Raw genomic sequence first — 21,541 nt, 5'->3', positions numbered from 1 at the left:
TAGAGATAAAGCCTCCCAACCAATACCTCCAGTGCCAAAATGATTAAAGTACTTCCCTTAGCCAGTCTAAATACATCACATTGATAGTCACTGAGGTATGAATAGTACAGACTTCGAAGGGAATTCCAATTGAAAAAAATAAAATACGTCTAACATGCTTACCATTTACATATTACATAATAGTGCACAATAAAAATATCAATGAAACCCATGCTGAAATATTCTATATCAACTTTGCCTCTCAGATTAAAGTATAATCTCAATTTTCCTAGAATATTATGTTACAGAGTGAGTAGCTATACAGAGTACAGAGTTATAGCTATTCTTTATAGATTTATAGAATATTTTTATATTTCTTCATATTTATAAGAGCAAGCCTCACCTATGTATGCAGCTGATTTCATTTCAGGTATGTACTAGATGACATATGTCCTTTGTCCCACTTTAATTTCATGCAAAGCTATCAAAACGCGCCAAATGACAATACGCACAGATCCTTTATAAAACCTCGATCCTACGCCTCCATGTAAAATAAAAGTCATGTTCCCTCATTTCCAGGTTTAGATACATAGAAGGGGGAAATAGACTTTTCATATCATACAATGAACAAGCTTTAAATATACCTTGGTATCCCTCATCGCATATACATATAGCTCCAGTTGTACAGTATCCACGACCATTGCATAGTTTAGGACAAGCTTCTCCTATATATACATGATCTACGGCCCAGCTCTGCTTCTCTGTATCATCACCTTTCTGAATCCAGCGGAATTGTGTTGCACTATTAAAAAAAAACATATATTTGAATAAAAAAATTCATAGTTTCACAGCTTTATTAAAAACCTTAACTACCAGTACTCCTGTTTTAAGTCCCCACATTTAGTGCAAACCCCTACGTTTTGCAGCTTCTACAGTGAGCTGTGACTCATGATGTTCTTTTGACTTTCTATAATAGTGACAAGCTTATCCCATACTTCTCAGCAGAACTGAACTACAACTCCCAGAAACCCAAGTGATGACATCTGTATAGCTATATTACTGGAGCAAAAAAGGAAACACTGCAGGTTGGCACTTGGGAGATGTATATCACATGGCTGAATTTCTGACAGGGTATTAGATATTTGCCACTTGGATACCAGGGATACAACAACATTTTGCTAAACCATTTTGATTTAGATTTCCTATGATCAGGGCCGGATTAAGAGCCCAGTGGGCCTGGTGCTGACAATTATGATGGGCCTATTTACAGAATCTTATCGACCAAAAACACTAAAACATTCATACCTCCCAAGCGTCATGTATCTGATGGAGATGGTGTTGGAGGGAAACTCATAGGATGCAGCTATAAGAAAACACATACTCTATGCTAATCTCTCTCTAATTTATGCTTTCATCTTTCAAGTAAATCCATACACCCTAACAGCAGTGTCCAGTGAAGCAGGAAGTCAATGGGCAGGGTAAAAGGGTTGGCCACTGGTGCGAATCACGTAACCAGATTTGCCAAAAGGGGAGAACATGCCCAAAAAGGGGGCATGTCTGTCCAAAGAATTTGAAGGACAGCCTGGCATGAATGCATGTCAGGCTGCCCGCCAATCCTGCAGGCTGGCCAACTAAGGGCATACTATGCAGGCAGCATTCTGAGCTTGACATAAATGCGTCTAATGATGCGCTCACTCCATGCTTTCTAAGGACTGTCCCCTAGCACTCGCTGGTCCACTTGTCTCCTTATCTTCTTACTAGCAGGCAGAAGTTCCTGGTATATAGTCTGGGACAGAGAAAAGGTGTATGTAGTGAGTGTAGAAGAAAGGAGGGGACATACCACAGTGTTAGAGAGACCAACAGCATTACCTAAACTTATTTTATTGTCAGCCAGTCCACACAGGTTTTGTTCCCATACATCCCTCTTAAGCTTCCAAACTTAAAGGGACACTATAGTCACCAGAACAACTACAGCTTATTGTATTTGTTCTGGTAAATAGAATCATTCCATTCAGGCCTTTTGCAGTAAACACTGTCTTTTCAGAGAAAATAACTCCACTGGCCACTCCTTAGATGGCTGCTAGAGGTGCTTCCTGTGGCAGTACTGCCTAGTGTGCAGCACTGCCATTCAGTGTCTCCACCCTCTGCATGCAGACACTGAACTTTCCTCATAGAGATGCATTGATTAAATTTATCTTTATGAGGAGATGCTGATTGGCCAGGGCTATGTTGGACTTGTGCTGGCTCTGCCCCTGATCTGCCTAGTTAACAGTCTCAGCCAATCCTATGGGCAAGTATTGTAATTTGCTCAGACCACCACTTCTGATGATGTCAGCAGACAGTCAGTTCAGAGGCAGAGCCAGCAGCTGCAGACTTGAATACAAGTTATATTTTACTATACTTAGGGAGGCAAGAAGGGGCCAGGGTGGTGGTTTTAACATAATGGGGTCAGAAATACATGATTGTGTTCCTGACCCTGTAGTGCTCCTTTAAGCAAGAGTATGTGAAGAGTAGTTAGGGTTGCCACCTTTCTTGGGAAAAAAATACCAGCCTTAATCATTTGTATAATCACAAGGAGTGACATCAGAGAAAATTCTGTAAAATCACCAACAAACTACTCACAGTTTGATTCTGCTGTATAGATGGATTGCTCCCAATGTCTCCCTGTCTCCCAGTGTCTCAGTCTCGCAAGTCACCCAGTGTCCCTATGTATCAGTGTCCCCATGTCGCCCAGTCCCCTAGTCTCCCAGTGTCTCAGTGTCCCCATTTCTCCCAGTGTCCCAATGTCTCAGTGTGTCCCCATGTCACTAGGATACTGGGGACACAGTGAGACCCGGGGACACAGAGACATGGGGACACTGAGAGACCCGGGAACACACAGACATGGGGACACTGGGAGACATGGGGACACTGAGACATTTAGGGAAACTGGGAGAAATGGGGACACTGAGACACTAGGGACACAGACACTGAGCCATGGGGCCACTGAAACATTTGGGGACACTAAGACACTAGGGACACAGAGACATGGGAACACAAACACTGGGAGACTAGGGGACACTGGCTGGGAGACAGACACTTGAGGACACTGAGAGACATGGGGACACTGAAACATTTGGGGACACTAAGACACTAGGGACACAGAGACATGGGAACACAGACACTGGGAGACAAGGGGACACTGGGAGACTAGGGGACACTGGCTGGGAGACAGATACTTGGGACACTGGGAGATATGGGGACAGTTGTGGACATAGACATGGGGACACAGACATGGGGACACTGGGACACATGGGGACACTAGGCACACTGAGACACTAGGGACACTGGCTGGGGGACATGGGGACACTGGGAGAAATGGGGACATAGTGTCTCCGTGTCCCAATTTCTCAGTGTCTCCCAATGTCCCTATGTCTCACAGCGTCCCCATGTGTCTCAGCATCCCCATGTGTCCCCAGTGTCCCCTAGTGTCTCAGCATCCCCATGTGTCCCCAGTGTCCCCTAGTGTCTCAGTGTCCCCATGTTTTCCAGTGTCCCCAAGTGTCTGTGTTCCCAGGTCTCCCAGTGTCTGTGTCCCCATATGTCCTAGTGTCTCAGTGTCCCCTAGTGTCTCAGTGTCCCCATGTGTCCCCTAGTGTCTCAGTGTCCCCATGTGTCCCTACTATCTTTCCCCCATCCCTCACTTAGAGCTGTTGTCTGGACTCTGTGCTGTGTTGCTGCTCCCTCATGGATCAGTGAGTAGTAGAGAGAGGCAGGGATATGCTGTAACTTCCCATACCTGCCTCTCTCCACACACAGTGACCCTTACTGGCCGGTGCTGGTATTGCAGAGTAATCTCCATTTATTCTGAGAAAAATACCTGCATTTGTATTGCTGGTATTACTGCAATACCGGCACGGCCAGACAGTCTCAAATACCGGCTGTGCCAGTAAAATACCAGTCAGGTGGCAAACCTAAGAGCAGTGTGAAAAAAAAAAAATGTTTTTTTTTAAATGGGCCTATTCCATGGGCCTGGGCCTGGAGCTGCAGCTCCATCAGCCCCTATGTTAATCCAGCCCTGCCTATGATTGGGAAACGTAAGTGAATATTCAAAATAACAACTTGATTTGTTTTCCTTTCAATGTCTTAATCTTATATCAGAGCTAAAAATCCTTTTATAGAAACATAGAATACGGCAGCAGATAAGAACCCATTGGCCCATCCAGTCTGCCGAATTTTCTAAATACTTTAATGAGTCCCTGGCCTTATCTTATATCTAGGCTAGCCTTATGCCTATCCCATGCATGCTTCAACTCCCTCACCGTGTTAACCTCAAGAAGTAGTTTTATCAGAGTCCACACAGATGTTCAAACAGCTACTAGATGCATACTTGCAAAAACAGAATATTCAAGGATATAATCTTTCAATGTAGGGTAATAACTGCTTGATCCAAGGATAAATCTGACTGCCATTCTGGGGTCAAGAAGGAATTTTTTTCCTAGCTTGTTGCAAAATTGGAAGTGCTTCAAACTGTTTTTTTTTGCCTTCTTTTGTATCAACAGCAAAAAACAAATGTGAGGAAGGCTGAACTTGATGGACGCAAGTCTCTTTTCAGCTATGTAACTATGTAACTATGTAACATCAGCTGGAAGGCTATTCCATGCGTCCACTACCCTCTCTGTAAAGGAATACTTCCTGATATTATTTTTAAACCTTTGCCCCTCTAATTTAAGACTATGTCCTCTTGTTGTGGTAGTTTTTCTTCTTTTAAATATAATCTCCTCCTTTAATGTGTTGATTCCCTTTATGTATTTAAATGTTTCTATCATATCCCCCCTGTCTCGTCTTTCCTCCAAGCTATACATGTTAAGATCCTTTAACCTTTCCTGGTAAGTTTTATCCTGCAATCCATGAACCAGTTTAGTAGCCCTTCTTTGAACTCTCTCCAAAGTATCAATATCCTTCTGGAGATACGGTCTCTAGTACTGCGTACAATACTCCAAGTGAGGTCTCACCAGTGTTCTGTACAATGACATGAGCACTTCCCTCTTTCTACTGCCAATACCTCTCCCTATACAGCCAAGCATTCTACTAGCATTTCCTGCTGCTCTATTACATTGTCTGCCTACCTTTAAGTCATCAGAAATAATAACCCCTAAATCCCTTTCCTCAGATGTTGAGGTTAGGACTCAAATATTCTGTACTCTGCCCTTGGGTTTTTACGTCCAATATGCATTATCTTGCACTTATCTACATTAAATGTCAGTTGCCACAACTCTGACCATTTTTCTAGTTTACCTAAATCATTAGCCATTTGGCTTATCCCTCCTGGAACATCAACCCTGTTACATATCTTAGTATCATCAGCAAAAAGACATACCAGCCATCAAGACCTTCTGCAATATCACTAATAAAAATATTAAAGAGAATGGGTCCAAGTACAGATCCCTGAGGTACCCCACTGGTGACAAGCCCAAGCTTCGAATATACTCCACTGACTACAACCCTCTGTTGCCTGTCACTCAGCCACTGCCTTACCCATTCAACAATATTGGAACCCACATTCTGATCAACTTTGGATATGACATAAACAAAAACTATAAGTATTACAACTAATACAAGGTTTTATTTATGAGTTTCTAAACAAGATTGTGTTTAGATACTATTGGCTTCATTTTAGATAGGATGTTATTTAACCACGTTATTCTTTCCCTTAGCATCTTGGTAAATGCAGTGCAGTTTATATATTTACTATGGCTTTCTAGTGAACTGAGAAATATATTAACCAAACACACACAAAAAAAATAGTGAATTGAAATTTAGTTTTTAATTTAATACAATTTTGGTGTTTAGTGCATAAGCCCCTATGATTCCACTTTAATCTGACTTCCTTCCAGTTTAATGAGATGAAGCTGCTGCAGTGTCCCTTTAAAGAGTAAGGTGTGAGCTCATAGGTTGTAAAATCAAAGGTATGATATTCAAAATTAGCCAGGCCTGCGGGGTCTTTGAAATGGAAAAATGACCTAGCATTGCAAGAGTTAAATTGGGTGAAAGAAATGCAAAATTTTCAGTTGACAACTTAAAAAGATAGCAGGTGTTCACAAATAATCTTCTACTTGACATGCAGTGTGACCGTACTCTATGAAAGTGACACTGATTATGCTAATGATGGTGACTTACCTTGATGAGACATGATCTGGGAGTTGCAGAGTTACCCTTTTCCAAACAGAGCTGTTCACTGAATTGTAGACTGTGGCTTCGTGGAACTGAAATGGTGAACAGCCAATGCTATTCGAAGAGGATGGTAGGCACTGGGTTTGCACCAACTGCCAGGAATCTGTTCTGTTAAACACAAATATAAACAGACAAACAACGTCAACACACATAGATATATAAGCTATATCTTTAAAGGGACACTATAGGCACCCAGACCACATCATCTCATTGAAGTGATCTGGGTGCAGTGCCTCTGTCCCACTTGGCCCTGCAATGTAAATCATGGCAGGTTTAGAGAAACTGCAATGATTACCTGAAGAAACTAAGACTGCCTAAGGCTTCCTGGATCCTAACGGACTCTAGGTAGCCTAAATGACGCTGGACATCCTCACACTCTGCACGAGAATATCCAGCATCATTGAAATCTCCTTAGGAAAGCAGTGATGCAATGCTTTCCTATGGGGAGGGCCCAATGCGCTTGCGGCACATGCGCATTAGGCCCCCATCGGATGACATCAGAGGAGGCGAAGCGTGGACCCAGCACCAAAGGACATCGGCGCTGGAATCGGCAAGTACATAAAGGGTTTGGAGGGGGTGTAATGGAGGGGGAGACCAGAGAGAACTAGCGTTCTCTAACATTACAGAATTCCTTTAAGCTATATCCTTAAAGTAACATGCTTAGTTTTCAGTCTTTCATAAAGGTAGAATCTTAACGAAAAACTCATATTGTCTAAATTGGAATTTCACTGAAATGCCAATGTAATCCAAAAATAAAAAAGATAACGTAATGCATTTGTGTATTGACACTTCCCAGCTATCATTATAAGTGATGACTATTGCATTGCTTTCAAAAATGAGAAACAAAATCATTGGTGAGTCCCTGTCTTTTAGTCCTGCTAACCACCAGTAATGATGGCTTTGTCTACCAGGATTTGAACCCAAAGATGGTTTTGCAGATGATAAATATCTTCAGGTAAATATATCTACCTCCCTTCCCATTCGACCCGGTGGCAGAATTGAATGTCACCTTTTTTTTTTTTTTTGAAAAACAAAAGATCCCAGAAGTGACAGTGTTGCTTTAAATAAAAGCTATTTGGTGATGTAAAGAACTGCACATATGTAGTTCTTGCAGGTACTTTATAAATTAAAGTATACACAAACAATATAATAATGTTTCACTAACCTAGCATCCTTTGTATATTCAAGCATTACAGAGTGAGGATCAACACAGGCGTTCACATCGCAGCCAACCACAATCTGAAACACATTACATATACAGAATATTGTAGCAAAATGCAGTTTCCATCATGAGATTTGCCTATCTAGTGCTAATTTGTGTCTTCTTTGCAACAGAATACATAATCATGATTTACAATGCCCCTGATGTCATGGATTAACGGAAAAAGTGGTTTATTATTATTAAACGAAATAGAAAAAAAAAAGACCCATAAACACTTTGGTATGATTCATTATTAAAAGAAAACATAATAATACAGATTAATAAACAATTTCATAAGTTTTCTAAATGAGAAAGCAGAATAGTTTAAATAAGTAGACTACAAGACTAAAATAAACCTCAAAACATACTTTAGCTACGGAAATGGTATGGTAGGAATGGGGACAACGGAGAACAAGAGTTTGCCTATGACTGGTAATTCTCATAACTTCTCAAACATTTTCAAGGATCCTGCACATTCGTTCTTTTTAAATAGTAAGTGAAATGACTTATACCCACATTTTATTAATCACATCTGTAAAATATTAAATATATAGTAGGCAAAAAAAGGTGTTTATTCTCTAAATCAGGAATTATAAGGAACTGACAAGGAATCTGCACATTTTAACCTGGTTAATTCACTAAGATTTTTTCACAGTTACTATTGACTGACAAATTATTTTAAATAAAATTATACCTTAAATTGCATCATATAACCTGACTGTATAATAAGCTCCCTTGAGGACAGTATGTTGTGTGTCTTGTCCTTCTTCTTGTTGGGCCAGTAGAGGTGGAAAGATGGGTTTCCACAGAATCCAGCAGTTCGCACAGCATTGGGGAAAAAACTCCAGTGTTCATCATGAGAGGTTCCCTCTAAAAGGCAAATGAAAACAAACTGAGATTTAAGAAACTTACTGTGCAGTAACTATTGTGAATCATATACTGATGTGTCCATGAGTCCACCTGACATAAACCCCTTTTCTGACTTGTCCTGTTAAAGACTTAATCAGTTAGCTAGTGTAGTCGTGAAACAACTTAGCAGGAACAAAAAAATAAACAGTATATGACAGTATCACTTGAGACTGGTAGATTTAAGTAAGTAGCCCTTCAAGGCGGGAGTTAGGCAATTCATATTAATGTGATATTGTCGACCTGTCATCTGTCAATAAGAGGTTAATAAAATCGTGCATTTACATTAAATCTCAAATGGACTGTGTTGTCGCTTCATACTATACAATACTTATACAAAGAGGTAGGAACAACAAGAAGAAAATAATGAAGAAAAATAAACATGGGCACTAACAGCAAAAACACATTTTGTGCTTAAAATGTTACTTTTTAAAAACACAATTTCAATTAAATGGTTACTCCAATCAAAAACCACTGTTTTAATAAACACTGATTTTGAAACAAAACCCAAACTAAAATAACGTACCATACCTAACTAAAAAAGTATAAATGTTTCCCATGTGCCAAAAATAGTTAGGAATACCAAATTCGCTATTCAAACCCGATGTTTTCGAGTACACGTTTGAAAGATTAATTTAACCTCACTGTACTCTAGTTTGGTTTGCAAATATTCACCCCTCACCTTTGTTTTACATTTTCTTTTTGCTGGGCAATAATTACCTGTTCATTACATGTTGGTTAGATTTAATCCTCTTTTCTCCCTTCATAAGTATTACACTTGTTAGAATTGTGTGCTTAAAAACCAATTCAGTTTTTAACAAAGTGCAAATACACACATAACGCATTGGGCTATTAGTGCCCATATTTATTTTCCTTAATTTTAATTTCCTGATTCTTTTCATGGTGTGCGTTGCTGTATTTAAAAAAAAATATTTTAATTACAATGAAACAAATATGGTTACCGTGTCGCCTTTGGGGGTTCTGTTAGCAGGCACCTTCATTTGAGTTCAGTGTTTGTTTGTTACATGTTGGCTGAGCTCGAGATTCGCACATTTAGAGAAATATGATCATAAATCATGTAAAACATTATCCAGTGGATGCGGCCTTCTCTGAGTATTCTTGGATTATGATAAGTAAACAAATTTAGCTTACTAAGGGTGAAAACCTACCATCATCAAATGTGTCTACAAGCTGACTGGGGTTGATTTCAGCTCCGCCAACTAAGATGTTATCAAGTGCCCACTGAGATCGATCTTGGCCGGTAACCACAAGTCCATTGCTAACCATGAATGGCTGCCACCAACGCAGGCGTGTTGTGTTAGTTTGGGCTTGCTCTGGTAGAAGTATGTAATCATATCGAACTGAGAGGTATTTCTGATAATCCAATTCATGAAGCAAGGTCCAAGTCATACCTACAACAAACAATAACATATTATAGATGAAGATTTGTTCATGGATAGCAGATGAAATGTGTCAGACAGTTTATAAGCGCTGAAAATAAAAAAGTGGGTTGCACAAATTCTTTATCTCTAACAGATGTTGCACTCAAACATGTCTCCCAGTTCTCCTCTAAAACCCAAACACTAGACTGTATGACGTATTTGAATTAACAGGTTGCAGATCATCAGCCTTTGACTCTGGATAATACATTGTAGTAAATAAATTGCACTGTGGTACCCCAATTACTCAGATTGAGAAACTGGAGGCTTTTCCTTCCCTCTTGCCTCCATTTCTAAAATGATACTGAGATATATTGAGACTAATTTTCTAGTCACTAAAAGGTCCAAATGTTGCCCAATTCCTTTGAGTAAGGACGCTTTCCCTATATTTGTGTCTTTTCTTTAGACAGAGAATGTTTTCTTTTTTTTATGTTATTTGATTTGTACCATCTACCAGATGTTTATGTAATCATTGTGTGGTGCTAAAATGGGGTCTCTATGTGCAAAACAAACCTGTAATAGTAAACGTAAGAAAACATTCACAAAGAATATCAACATACCGCCATCTATAGAATAATCTAATAAGACGCCTTCTTTCCTGCACGTTGGTCTGCGACAAGATGTCATATTTTCACTGCCAATTCTTGCCCAGTATTGCACAAACCTAGGAGACAGAAATACCTTTATATGAATCATGTCATGAAACATATAAAACATAGCACAAATGCAGTACCTACTGGAATTACATGGACTGGTACTGATCCTGCTAAACAAGTAGGTGCTTAACCAAAACATTAATTATTATATACTGAGATATGTACAAGACATTGGAACATATTAGTTAAAAAAAAAAAAACTAAATCGGCAAATCCTAGTCCAAAGTGCTATACTGCTGCACGTACATACCTTACTTTAGAAGGCAACATTTCACATTTAAAGGATCACTATAGTGTCAGGAAAACAAACCCGTTTTTCTAACACTATAGTGCCATAAGGGTGCCCCCACCCTCAGGGTCCATCTTCCTTGGCGCTGAAGGGGTTTAAAACCCCTTCAGCTACTTACCTTAATCCAGCGCCGGGCTCCCTCGGCGCTGGTGACCTCTCCTCCCCTACCAACGGCAGCTCCCGAGTGGAGCGGAATGCGCATGTGTGGCAATTGCCACGTGCGCATTCAAACAGTCCATAGGAAAGCATTTCTCAATTCTCAACCTACACTACATAAGTACATCCAGGTAGTCTGCTAAGCAATGTAAGTGACTGCCCATGGTTTCAATTGGTCGGGACAGCATTATATGAACTCTATGCCATCGGCTAACTTTGGAGATCAAAGGCCATTCATAAAGGTCAACTGGCAATCTTATTTTCACTTCTCGTTTTTTCTTAACTTCATAATATTTCATAAAATATAATTAAATTTTTAAAGTTGTATTTTGTTTTAACATATACATTGTATTATATTTTGTATTTATAACATCTCTATATATAGGTATGTGCCATACGGGGGCATACAGCTCCGGTATAATAATATAGCAACTTACTTTGCCCCACGGAGGTCCAGGTCCTGAGTTACAGTTTGCCTCACTGCAGCTGATCCAAAATACAGAGCTGTGTCCTCGGCCAGAACCCCACAGTCTGTACACGTCTTTCCTCCTTCCACAGACAGCCATGAATCAGAGTTTATTTCCTCATTGTCAAAGCGTTCCTTAAGGAAGGTCTGCAAAGCAGGCAACAAAACCATTCGTCAAGAGCTTTGTAAAAATTTTTTATCACTAAATGATCTGTAACATTGCCCAATTGTTGTCATCAGAAACACAAAGCATTTCTTCATAAAATACACTGAACAACAGGCACACAAATCACACATACCTTGAGGGGTTGTGACAAGTAACAGTTTGTTCCAGAATATCCAGGATCACAGATACACTTCTCCTTCAAGCAGTCACCATGACCGTTACAATTGTCCAAACAACCAGGGCCAATGTAGAAGTTGTCTATTGCCCACTGCAAGTCTGAATGCTTCTGGTAAAACTGGAATCTGACAGGACTATATAGAAAAAATGGTTCTATCAATCAATAGAGTATTGTTTATATCATCAAACAACTGATTAACCAGATACATGGTATATATATATATTAAATTGTATCATTGTATGGTCTTATTGATTTCCTATTGATTCAGATATGTGTACCCATGGATATAGATAATATTTATGAATACTTATGTATAATACAAAGATATGGTTGGTGCTCATTGTGTAAATAGGAAGTGGGATGATCAATAAACCCTTTTTGATTGAAAAAACATTAGCTTAACATTTATTAAAGCAGAGGATGCATATAGGCATATCAAAAACAGCTATTTTGTGTATAAATCGTTTTTTGGACTAAATTACAAATTAAAATTATTTAAATCTACACATTTTTTATATTTCACTTATATGTACAGCTTTTATAAAATAATATTTGGCAAATGAAAGACTTTAGAAAGTATACAGTGTCCTTATCATGTAATATTTCACACAGGGTCTGACAAGTTAGTATAAAGGCAACAAAAAGCCCAGTAGATGTGACAAAAACAATATTGATCAAACACCATGCTTGTAAGTATGTGCAAGGGCCATAGAGACCTTACTAGCAATACAACTTGCTAAAAATGGCAACAGAATGTAATCTGATCATAGTGCTCACACACAGTAAGTGCAGTTGAATCATATATTTCTAAAGTTATTGAAGTATTTGTGACTGATATAGCAATCTTTATCTATCTCTGGATCGCTAATGCAATGCTAACTGAGAAATGATAGGATCCATTCACTTCTCCCTCCTCCCTGACTAACTGAATGATATGACCCAGAAGGAAAAACTTTATTTCATCAGAGATGAGTTATTACATTTAAGGTTAAATCTCCATAACTATCAAATTATTTTTTTCTAATTATTTTTTATACTCCTGATAGTAAAAATGATAGTAATATAAAGGGAATGAATAATCATGCAATGCAAATCATGTAATAAATTGCTGACATGGCACATACTGTAGGTACATCAATAATGACAGGTAAAGTGATCTCATCTTGAAAGCTGTTTAAATAGATGAAAGATACATAGACACATGAAATTTAAAGTTGTTGGGACTTGCAGGTTAAATGTGATTACCACTTACTTGCCAATGAGGCTATCAGGTAGGGGATAGATCACCCTCTTCCATCCCTTAGTTGGAAAAAAAACTGATGGCTGTGAGACACCACCAGAGCATTTTGGATCAGCAGGCAAACACTGTGGAACTAAGTAACTCCAACTCACACCAAAATCTGTTGAGTATTGGATGTGAACTTGGTTCTGCACATTTCTTTCAGGAATCCGGCAGCCAACAGCAATCTAAAATACCGACCAAAGAATGTAGGTGTAATTTAGACACGTATTTAAAGGTAACAGAAAATATAATGCTTAATTATACAAATAATTAGGTAATATAATAAAATATATAAATGTATAATGAATAGATATAAAAAAAAATGCTGTCTTAAAGCATGTTCCTTGAAAAAAAAGGCAAATATACAACGTGATTCCATTTATATATACAGGGCCCTATGATATGATGTAAAGTAAAGAAACCTTCAACTGCACTCTTTAGGGTACCAGACCAGTATAAAAAAAACAATTACAAGAAGATTCTCCATAATTTCTGCAGGTTTGTTGTAGAAAATAACTGGACATGACAAAAAATGCACACCACATAAATGTTGCAAGATGATATATACCAAAAGCCTTACATACAATTAGCACTGTAAAAGGGGGCGGGGGCAGCTGCATGGTCAAGATAAAGCGAGTAATCATTCAAGTTTTTATATCCTGCTCTGTAAATTTAACTTTACATACAGGAGGTTTCTGCAAGGTCTAGCAAGCTATTAACAGGGCAGGAGATAAACAATTCTAAATTAAACAGAATTTTCAATAAAGGAAGTGTAAACATTAGATGACTTTTTACAGGAAGTGTTTAAAAAGGCTGTGTAAGTCACGTGCAGGGAGGTGTGCCTAAGGCTGTATAAACAAAGTGAATTAATTTATAAATGGTAGAGCATTGAGATGTGAGAAAGCAGGGGCATGATCTATATACAAAAACTGCTTTATTAAGCTAAAATTGTCTTTGTGACTATAGTGCCCATTTAATGAGAAGGTCTCTTTATGAGTTTTTTTCCCTTTTCTCCATGGTGAATGGTGGAGTGGGGATTACTTATCATTACCTCGGTAGAGGGTGACAAATGCCCTTACCCCTTGTATAAACCACTGCGCTTTGGGATGAAGATAATGTCATTTATGATGTATTAGGTGATGCCCAGACCATGGATTCGTAAAAATGCAGGTTCTTTTAGAGACTTAGTTTCACGATATATCTCATGTGTACTGATATCTAATATGTCCACCTTATTATGCTATCAATTCTGTTCATATACAATCATGTGTATTTCATTTTGCATAGTAGGTCTGATTTCTCATTTGACTTGAGAAAATAAAAAGAATACTTTGCTATACTGCACTACCATTATAAAACAACAGTGCCATCTCCTGGATGCTAACCATAATACACTTCAATCATTAGAAATGAAAGGTACCCACTTGTAAGCCTATTACTATACATGTAGCTTGTCAACAGCAACAATTATCCTATACTGCCATTCATTGTTATTTATTTGGATCACACCACAAACTAACAGTGTGATTTCTGTCTGCTTTGTTGGATGAGTTTGATTTGACAGTTAAGAATGCTCTGATGGGGGCATTTTTACTGGTAAATTACCAAGGTAAAGGCTGATTATATATAAAATACATTTCATAAGGCTTTGCTTCTTACCATTTTACTTCTAGTCTTGAGCCGCTGATGTACCACTAAAAGTTAAAGTTTAGTTGTATATATTTTTTATTACTTTGCGTTTGTATTGTGGAGTCTCCTGTATACAGTGTTAGCTTTGAATCCATATTTAATAGTGCACTGGGAAGATGCAAGTAATGCTAATAACACATGCCTCCTTTACTGCAGTGGCTTTGAACCAGGTCCCAACCCTCAAAGATCGCCAAAAGGCATCTGCCACTTCAGTACCAGTCGGCGTGTTGACATAACGTGGACCATTGAAGGTGCTAGAAGGCTGAGTTTAGAATCACTGCTCTAGTGAAACCATAGCATGCTACATTCACAGTAATATGGACACAATATGGACAGGACAGACCTTGAACTGCATGATCCATCCTTCTGCTGGTGTCAGGTCATGAGTAACGGTATTCACTTCTCGCCCATCATGGCTCCCGCAAATCATTACTCCATCAGAGGAGTCACAGAATCTCTCTATACTACAGTCATCGTGGAATAGCCAGTGTTCATTAACTGTGAATGGAAACAAAAGAATTCTGATTAGCTATAACTGAAGGCCAAATATCAAATCTATAGAGGACTATCTAGACAAGCCAATAAAGAAATAGGTGGATGAGTGATTAACAACAATAATAGTAGCACACTACTAATAGTATTCCCTATGCTAGTAGAAATGTAACATTTTATGCCAATATATCATAACTGGAAAAACAGCAGAGTTGGAAAATGGTTCATGTTCAGCTTCCAATGTGCAATTTCAAATCACCACAGTCGCCAATTTTGCAAATATCTCTGTAGACTTGTTGACAGAGGTTCCCAGCATCTTATACAATGCATGCTTTTTACACCCCCTCATAGGATAACAGTGGATCAATATGTTTCTCAGTCATTATGACCGATTTACTTGTACTAATGGAAACCCCCTCATGTGTGAAAAATCAGAAAATCTGTGCAGCTGGGGATTTGACCAGAAACCATTTTGCCCATCAAATGCCTAATAAATAGAGTAATTCTTTCATGGAACTATTATCTATCTACAATATCAACAACAGCTTTGAAACTAGAGATGTCCAGTCCTAATCTATCGTGTAAAAGTAAATCAATAACAACCAAGTAAATACAAAACCTTAAATAGTGTAAATATGAAAGAGTAAACCTGTAAATGAAGAGTAAAGGCCATGTTTAAAGATCATTACCTGTAGTTTTTTCTTCACCAAAAATTTCAAAAGCTATCCTTCCTGTGGGTCCTGCATCTGCAGGCGTGCGCTCATGTTGTGGGAGAAGAGCTCCACTGAAAGTATCTAACATGACTGTGGTCTGATCTGAAGAACCAGATACTAGCACATTGTCAATGGCCCAATCGTTTTGCTCTAAACCATCGTGTTTGGGCTGCCACCAACGGAATCGGGTCCCAACCGTTTTTGCACTTGGTGGCAAGATGATGTTTACAAATCTGCAAAAGAGATTAAGAAAGCTTCACAGACCCATACAGCACTGGCAATAAGGTATGTTTTAACCCCTTCTAAGGAGGTGGTTTTAACACTATAGGGTTTGTGTTCCTGCCCCCATAGTGTTTCTTTAAAATTAAGGATTATAATGATTTTACATGAAAGAGCGGGTTAGAGACTACTTATAAAAAATACAGGTTAGCGTCAATGTGTACCTACTAACATTTTGTTATGTATTTGAAATGTTTATTGGAAATGCGAAGAGAACCTTCCATGATCCAACAGGGACATGTTTGTTTTTTAAGAAGCATGGCTGCGGAGCTATCCAAGTGGTGGGGATCTTCAGTTCATTTATAGGTGAATACTTGATCTACCAATAACCATTTATGTAAATGGATAGGTCACTTAGATCAAGTGCAACACATTTGTATTAACACTAATCCATCTGCAAGCACCCTAAGTCTCTGTGAGCCAAATTCGTTCTTTGCTGTACTTACCCTGGCTTTCTGTAATCCTCATAGAATATTTCCATTAAAAGGTGCCAGCTGATGCCTCCATTTATAGAGAATTCCAGAAGAACCCCCTGATTACGGCTATGAGGAGTTATTAGACAGCCATACATAAAATAAAATTGAATAAATTCAGCACTTGTGAGGTTCAGATCCACAGATACTAACAAACGGGTGCACCCCTGGGGAAAATAAAAATGAGTTAGCCATATTATATTTTACAAAATATAATATTTACCTTTGTTTATGGAAGTGTGAGGCTTGAATTAAACCATTCATCCAATGTGTAATAATAATTTACAAGAGAACTGGTGAAGCACATTAAAGCACACTAAAGTAAAATACTGTACTGGCAAAACAAATCATACTGAAACATTGCATTTATATTCTGAGCCGTGATTGCAGTATTTTACATTCATCCCAATTGTTATACATGATGTTTCGTTTCTGCATTTAATATGCCATTTATAATATTTTAGAAATATATATTTCCTCTAGCATATCTCCTAACTTTGTTGAAATGTACTGGCCTGCCCCTACCTAATAAATATTTCATAGACAAACCATATTTCCTTTTCACTGAAAACGCAGATTACTTTAATTTTGTTGCAAGCAAAAGTTCATCAGATTTAGATGGTTCCACCTTTTTATATAGGACATTATACAGAAAGAATGTTTACATATAAAGAGTTAAGAATACCAATCAGACAATGCTCATACTAACCCCGCTGAAATGAAGAGCCATCCCTGATGCCACAGCTCCACACACACTGCTTAGTTTGCCGCCATTCACAGTCAGCCAGTTTTGGCTAGCCGGGGCTCGGTTAAACATGTCTTTTAACTGAGTTGGGAGAGACACCTCTGGCTCATCACAATAAATTCCTCCCCAATAGTCATCACATCTGTAAACCCAGTATTTAGTGTTAAAAACAGATAGTTTAACCCAATGAACATAAAGAAAGCACAAAACAGACACTTGTGAAAAGTAAAAAACAATAAATATATGAAAATGAATTCAATATACAGAAGCTGAAATGAAACAATATAGTGTAATAAAGCTAGAATTATATTATAAATATTGTAAGAACAATACAAGGCTTCACAATTGTTGCTGGCCAGTTTGCTGCTGTAATCCATTCACAGTTCTGCACCTGCCCTTCTTAATTCTGGGCAGACATTCACCGGCAGAAAGGACTTAATATCACACAGTGCACTGGCACCAATAGTCTAGGGCTGTCGGTATTCACAGAGTGTCTACAATCAGCTGCAATGTATAAATGTCCTTACAGCACTTAATGTAACTGTTACCACAGATTGCCATTTGGAATAGCTTGACTTGTTAAATAGTTTTCTAATAAGTCAATGCAATATCGGTCAATATTTTTCTTCAGTCACTACTGCCACATGTTGTGCATCACTGTTATCATACACAACACAAAAGACAGAAACACACCATTGTGCCTTTTCAAACATGTAAGAAACAATATTTTAGCAATAATCTCTACTTATAGGTCAGAAGAAAAAAAGTACACTATACCTTTTTTACTGGAAATGTAGAAGCAATACCATTTTGATCTTAATAAATAGTGTTCATTTTGTGCCATAAAAGGTTTTTAAGAACAATTCTTAAAAGAAACCTAGCCGATAATACAGTGATCTGTAATACTCACACACAGTCCCCGTGCACACATCGCCCATGGCCGCTGCACATATCTATGCATCCATCGCCAATATAGACATTATCAATAGCCCAGGTTTGCTGCTTTTCAAATGGTGATGGCTGATTCCAACGGAATCGAGTAGCTTGAGACCTGCAGAATTAGAAAACGACACATGTTCATAATTTTTTTTTTCAGTGTAATAATATAATGAATATATGTGTAAAATCTAGAATGGGTATCTTTACAGTTACATAGGACATAGGTATTGCATTTGCCATGCATGGCTTATTCAAGCAACGAACAGTAATACAGAATAAATATTGTATGAACACCTACTACAGATGGGAAACTTGGCATACACAGTTATTCACTAAACTCTGAATTGTCAGGAATAGTCAAATTTTAGGCTGAAGCAGGTGAGCTGAAAACAATGCAACTAACACATTTGTCTAAAAGAATGGTCTAAACTTTTAAACTTTGAATTCCTGACAATTCACACATTAGTGAACAATCTTGTCAGAGTTATTACTAAACTTAATGTTAATACTATTTCTAAACATTGCATGTCACTGAAATATATCCAAATTGAGAAACTGAGGCTAATATAACTCGCCAGGAAAATTCTCAAACTCAGCCATAGTCACACCTTGGCTATTTCATCTTCCATTTTGCCATCTGGATTTCATTTGCTAAAATGTAGTGAGGAACCCTGTGTGGGGGTGTTTCTGCCATCATACCTCTTGGATGTATTTTCAGAGGTCAACTACAATATCCACACATTTATACAATATGATACCTTTTTTTAATGGAAGGGAAACCATATTAAAAACAAAAGTAAATAGTTTGTCGGAAGGGCCTATTGGGAAAATTTCGACTAAAAATGTGCATGTTGTGAACAGAAGAAACCAGTCATTTGACTGCACAGATACATTTATTAACATGTTTGACAGACTTTTCAAATAAGCACTAAAGTGGGATTGATTACTCTGAAGTCAACCGTGTCTTTCCAATATATTTTGGCACAATCCTTTTTCCAGAGGTACATTATGCATGCAATCCATTTGTTTGAACACAAATTCAAAACTAAAACATACTATTTTTAAAACCGATATATATATATATATTTCATATTACTGTATAAAATGAATCACCCATTAGTGAACACCTAGCAAAAATGTAAACATCACATATCATGAAGGGGATACGAAACTCTAAACTAGATTTTTAAACAGGGAGTTTTGTGCACCAGACAGATCCTACATTGTGAGTGCTGGTGGTAAGGAGAAAAAATTATAAATAGTCTCCACCAAATAAACATTTACTGCAGGGCATCATAATACACAGGTTTACACTCGGCAAACATTTGTATTTTAAGTTCCTGTTTCTCTCACGGATCAAAAATTACTCCATGTGAACTCAAGATGGCAGTATGACATCTGGTAAACCCTTTCCTACCCTGGCAGAATGGAACAAGACAATCCACCATAAAGATGTGCATTTTAAAATGATTTAAACCTAAAACGTAAGATTTTTATTAAGCTTTTTCATGATTCAGAATAAACAGTAAGAACAAAGTCAGACATGCAGAAAATTATAAGAAACAGTAACAACAACAAGACATTCAAGTTGGTTTCTTTTGAAGATAAGACTTTGGTCTCACAACATGGAGACCCTTGTAAAAAAAAAAAAGTAAGAAAGAAAGGAAAGAAAAAGACAGAATAAAACCATTGGAGACATGAAAATGTGAGGAACAGAAGTAGCCTGGAAGTAAGATTTTGTAATGAAATATACCTGACTGCTGATTTCTCCTATTCCATCCCTCCGCTACCCTTCTTTTTCCCAGTAATTCACGAGGCAAGATTTAAGTGGGTAAGGGCAATGGCTAAGGCTTTATTCAATACACAGCATTAGCACCACAACTATGGAATAGCCTCAGGGAAACAGTCAAATCTTCATTCAATCTAAAATCTTTTAAGAGATCTATGGCAATATACCTCAGCACAGAATGCACCTGTCATGGTTGAATATATTTATCACCTGTTATATGTTAACCCCTTAAGGACACATGACGGAAATATTCCATCATTACTCCCTTTTATTCCAGAAGTTGTGTCCTTAAGGGGTTAAATTTATATATGTGTGTATATATATTTATAGCCTGTATATTGTATATTGTATTTTTGTAATATTGTATACTCTTGTAACAATGCAATGTTTTGTTTTGAATATGTTTATTGTTATCACATGAAGACATCGCAAACCTGCGATTAAGCGTAATGTTGCCTGCGCAGAGGCTCTTTATAAGGTTAATTGCAGTATTGCCTGCGCAGAGGCTCAGTGTGTTGAAAAGTAATTTGTGAATACGCTGGTGCCTACGCAGAGGTCCAGTATGATTTTACAGAATGCCAATCATCGGTACTACCCTAGCATTTAAGTGCAGTGCTGCACTGCTGGTCACCTTGTGAGTCAATTATAGCCACTAGTAATCTATCTTGCATATTGAATGGGAAGCTTAAAAATAAAAACGTATGTTAAGAGCAAATACAGGCGCAACTAGGTGCTTTAATCGTTCGGTGCGGCAAGCATATATGGCAGAGGTATTGCACCAGTCTGGCGATGATAAATCTTGTCAATTAGAATTATAACAATGTCTGATTAATAGTGCCATAGGCATGCTATGAAATATGTGTACAAAAAGAATAATATCTAATAAGAAATTAAATAAACTAAAAACTGTCAATCTTTTATCATGAGGGGCATATACAATTTCAAGCTGCGGTGACTTACTATTCGGTGCAGTTGTCTGGTTATTAATTATGCGGTTAGAAACGACTTTACACCCTATTATGCAGCAATCAGTCGGTATGTGTGCATCAATAAATAGTATCTATCCTTGGCTCCTAGGGATGTTGTGGCATAGCATTGTAAGCTAACATGGAAAAAAGTAAAAACTTAACTTGCGTAAAAAATGTTTCTGAAATGAATTACCAGGGTGCTTTCCCTTTGTGAATGTTTAACAGTGTAGGCAAAACGACACCTAACTTGATAGCCGAGCCATTACTTAAGTTACCGCCCTGTACAGCGCATTTTAGCTAAGTATGTATATACTAAGGAGTAGTATATCGTTGAGCAGTAATAAAGGATATGAACCTAGACAAAGCTTATATGTTTTTCAATCAGTTAGTATGTGTGCATCAATACGTAGTATCTATCCTTGGCTCCTAGGGACGTTATGGCACAGCATTTTAAGCTAACATGGAAAAAAGTAAAAACTTAACTTGCGTAAAAAATGTTTCTGAAGTGAATTACCAGGGTGCT

General features: G+C 37.9%; 1 protein-coding gene across 2 annotated transcripts in view; it reads right to left on the bottom strand.

The window, feature by feature from the left end:
- Window positions 1–21,541, bottom strand: part of RELN (reelin) — a 466,948-nt gene that overhangs the window by 21,659 nt on the left and 423,748 nt on the right. For both annotated transcript variants that reach the window (XM_063448139.1, XM_063448140.1), the window contains exons 47-60: window positions 18,233–18,373; window positions 17,287–17,464; window positions 16,551–16,744; window positions 15,802–16,058; window positions 14,964–15,118; window positions 12,902–13,116; window positions 11,605–11,782; window positions 11,277–11,452; window positions 10,299–10,402; window positions 9,469–9,711; window positions 8,088–8,263; window positions 7,358–7,431; window positions 6,139–6,300; window positions 624–781 (exon numbers count right to left, since the gene is read on the bottom strand). In XM_063448139.1, coding sequence (XP_063304209.1) covers window positions 624–781; window positions 6,139–6,300; window positions 7,358–7,431; window positions 8,088–8,263; window positions 9,469–9,711; window positions 10,299–10,402; window positions 11,277–11,452; window positions 11,605–11,782; window positions 12,902–13,116; window positions 14,964–15,118; window positions 15,802–16,058; window positions 16,551–16,744; window positions 17,287–17,464; window positions 18,233–18,373 — 2,411 coding nt within the window. The remainder of the gene's footprint in view (window positions 1–623; window positions 782–6,138; window positions 6,301–7,357; window positions 7,432–8,087; window positions 8,264–9,468; window positions 9,712–10,298; window positions 10,403–11,276; window positions 11,453–11,604; window positions 11,783–12,901; window positions 13,117–14,963; window positions 15,119–15,801; window positions 16,059–16,550; window positions 16,745–17,286; window positions 17,465–18,232; window positions 18,374–21,541) is intronic.

This window comes from Pelobates fuscus, chromosome 3, assembly GCF_036172605.1.
Source record: "Pelobates fuscus isolate aPelFus1 chromosome 3, aPelFus1.pri, whole genome shotgun sequence".
Taxonomy (NCBI): domain Eukaryota; kingdom Metazoa; phylum Chordata; class Amphibia; order Anura; family Pelobatidae; genus Pelobates; species Pelobates fuscus.
The sequence above is the reverse complement of the archived record's forward strand: the minus strand, read 5'-3'. Positions and strand labels throughout refer to the sequence as shown.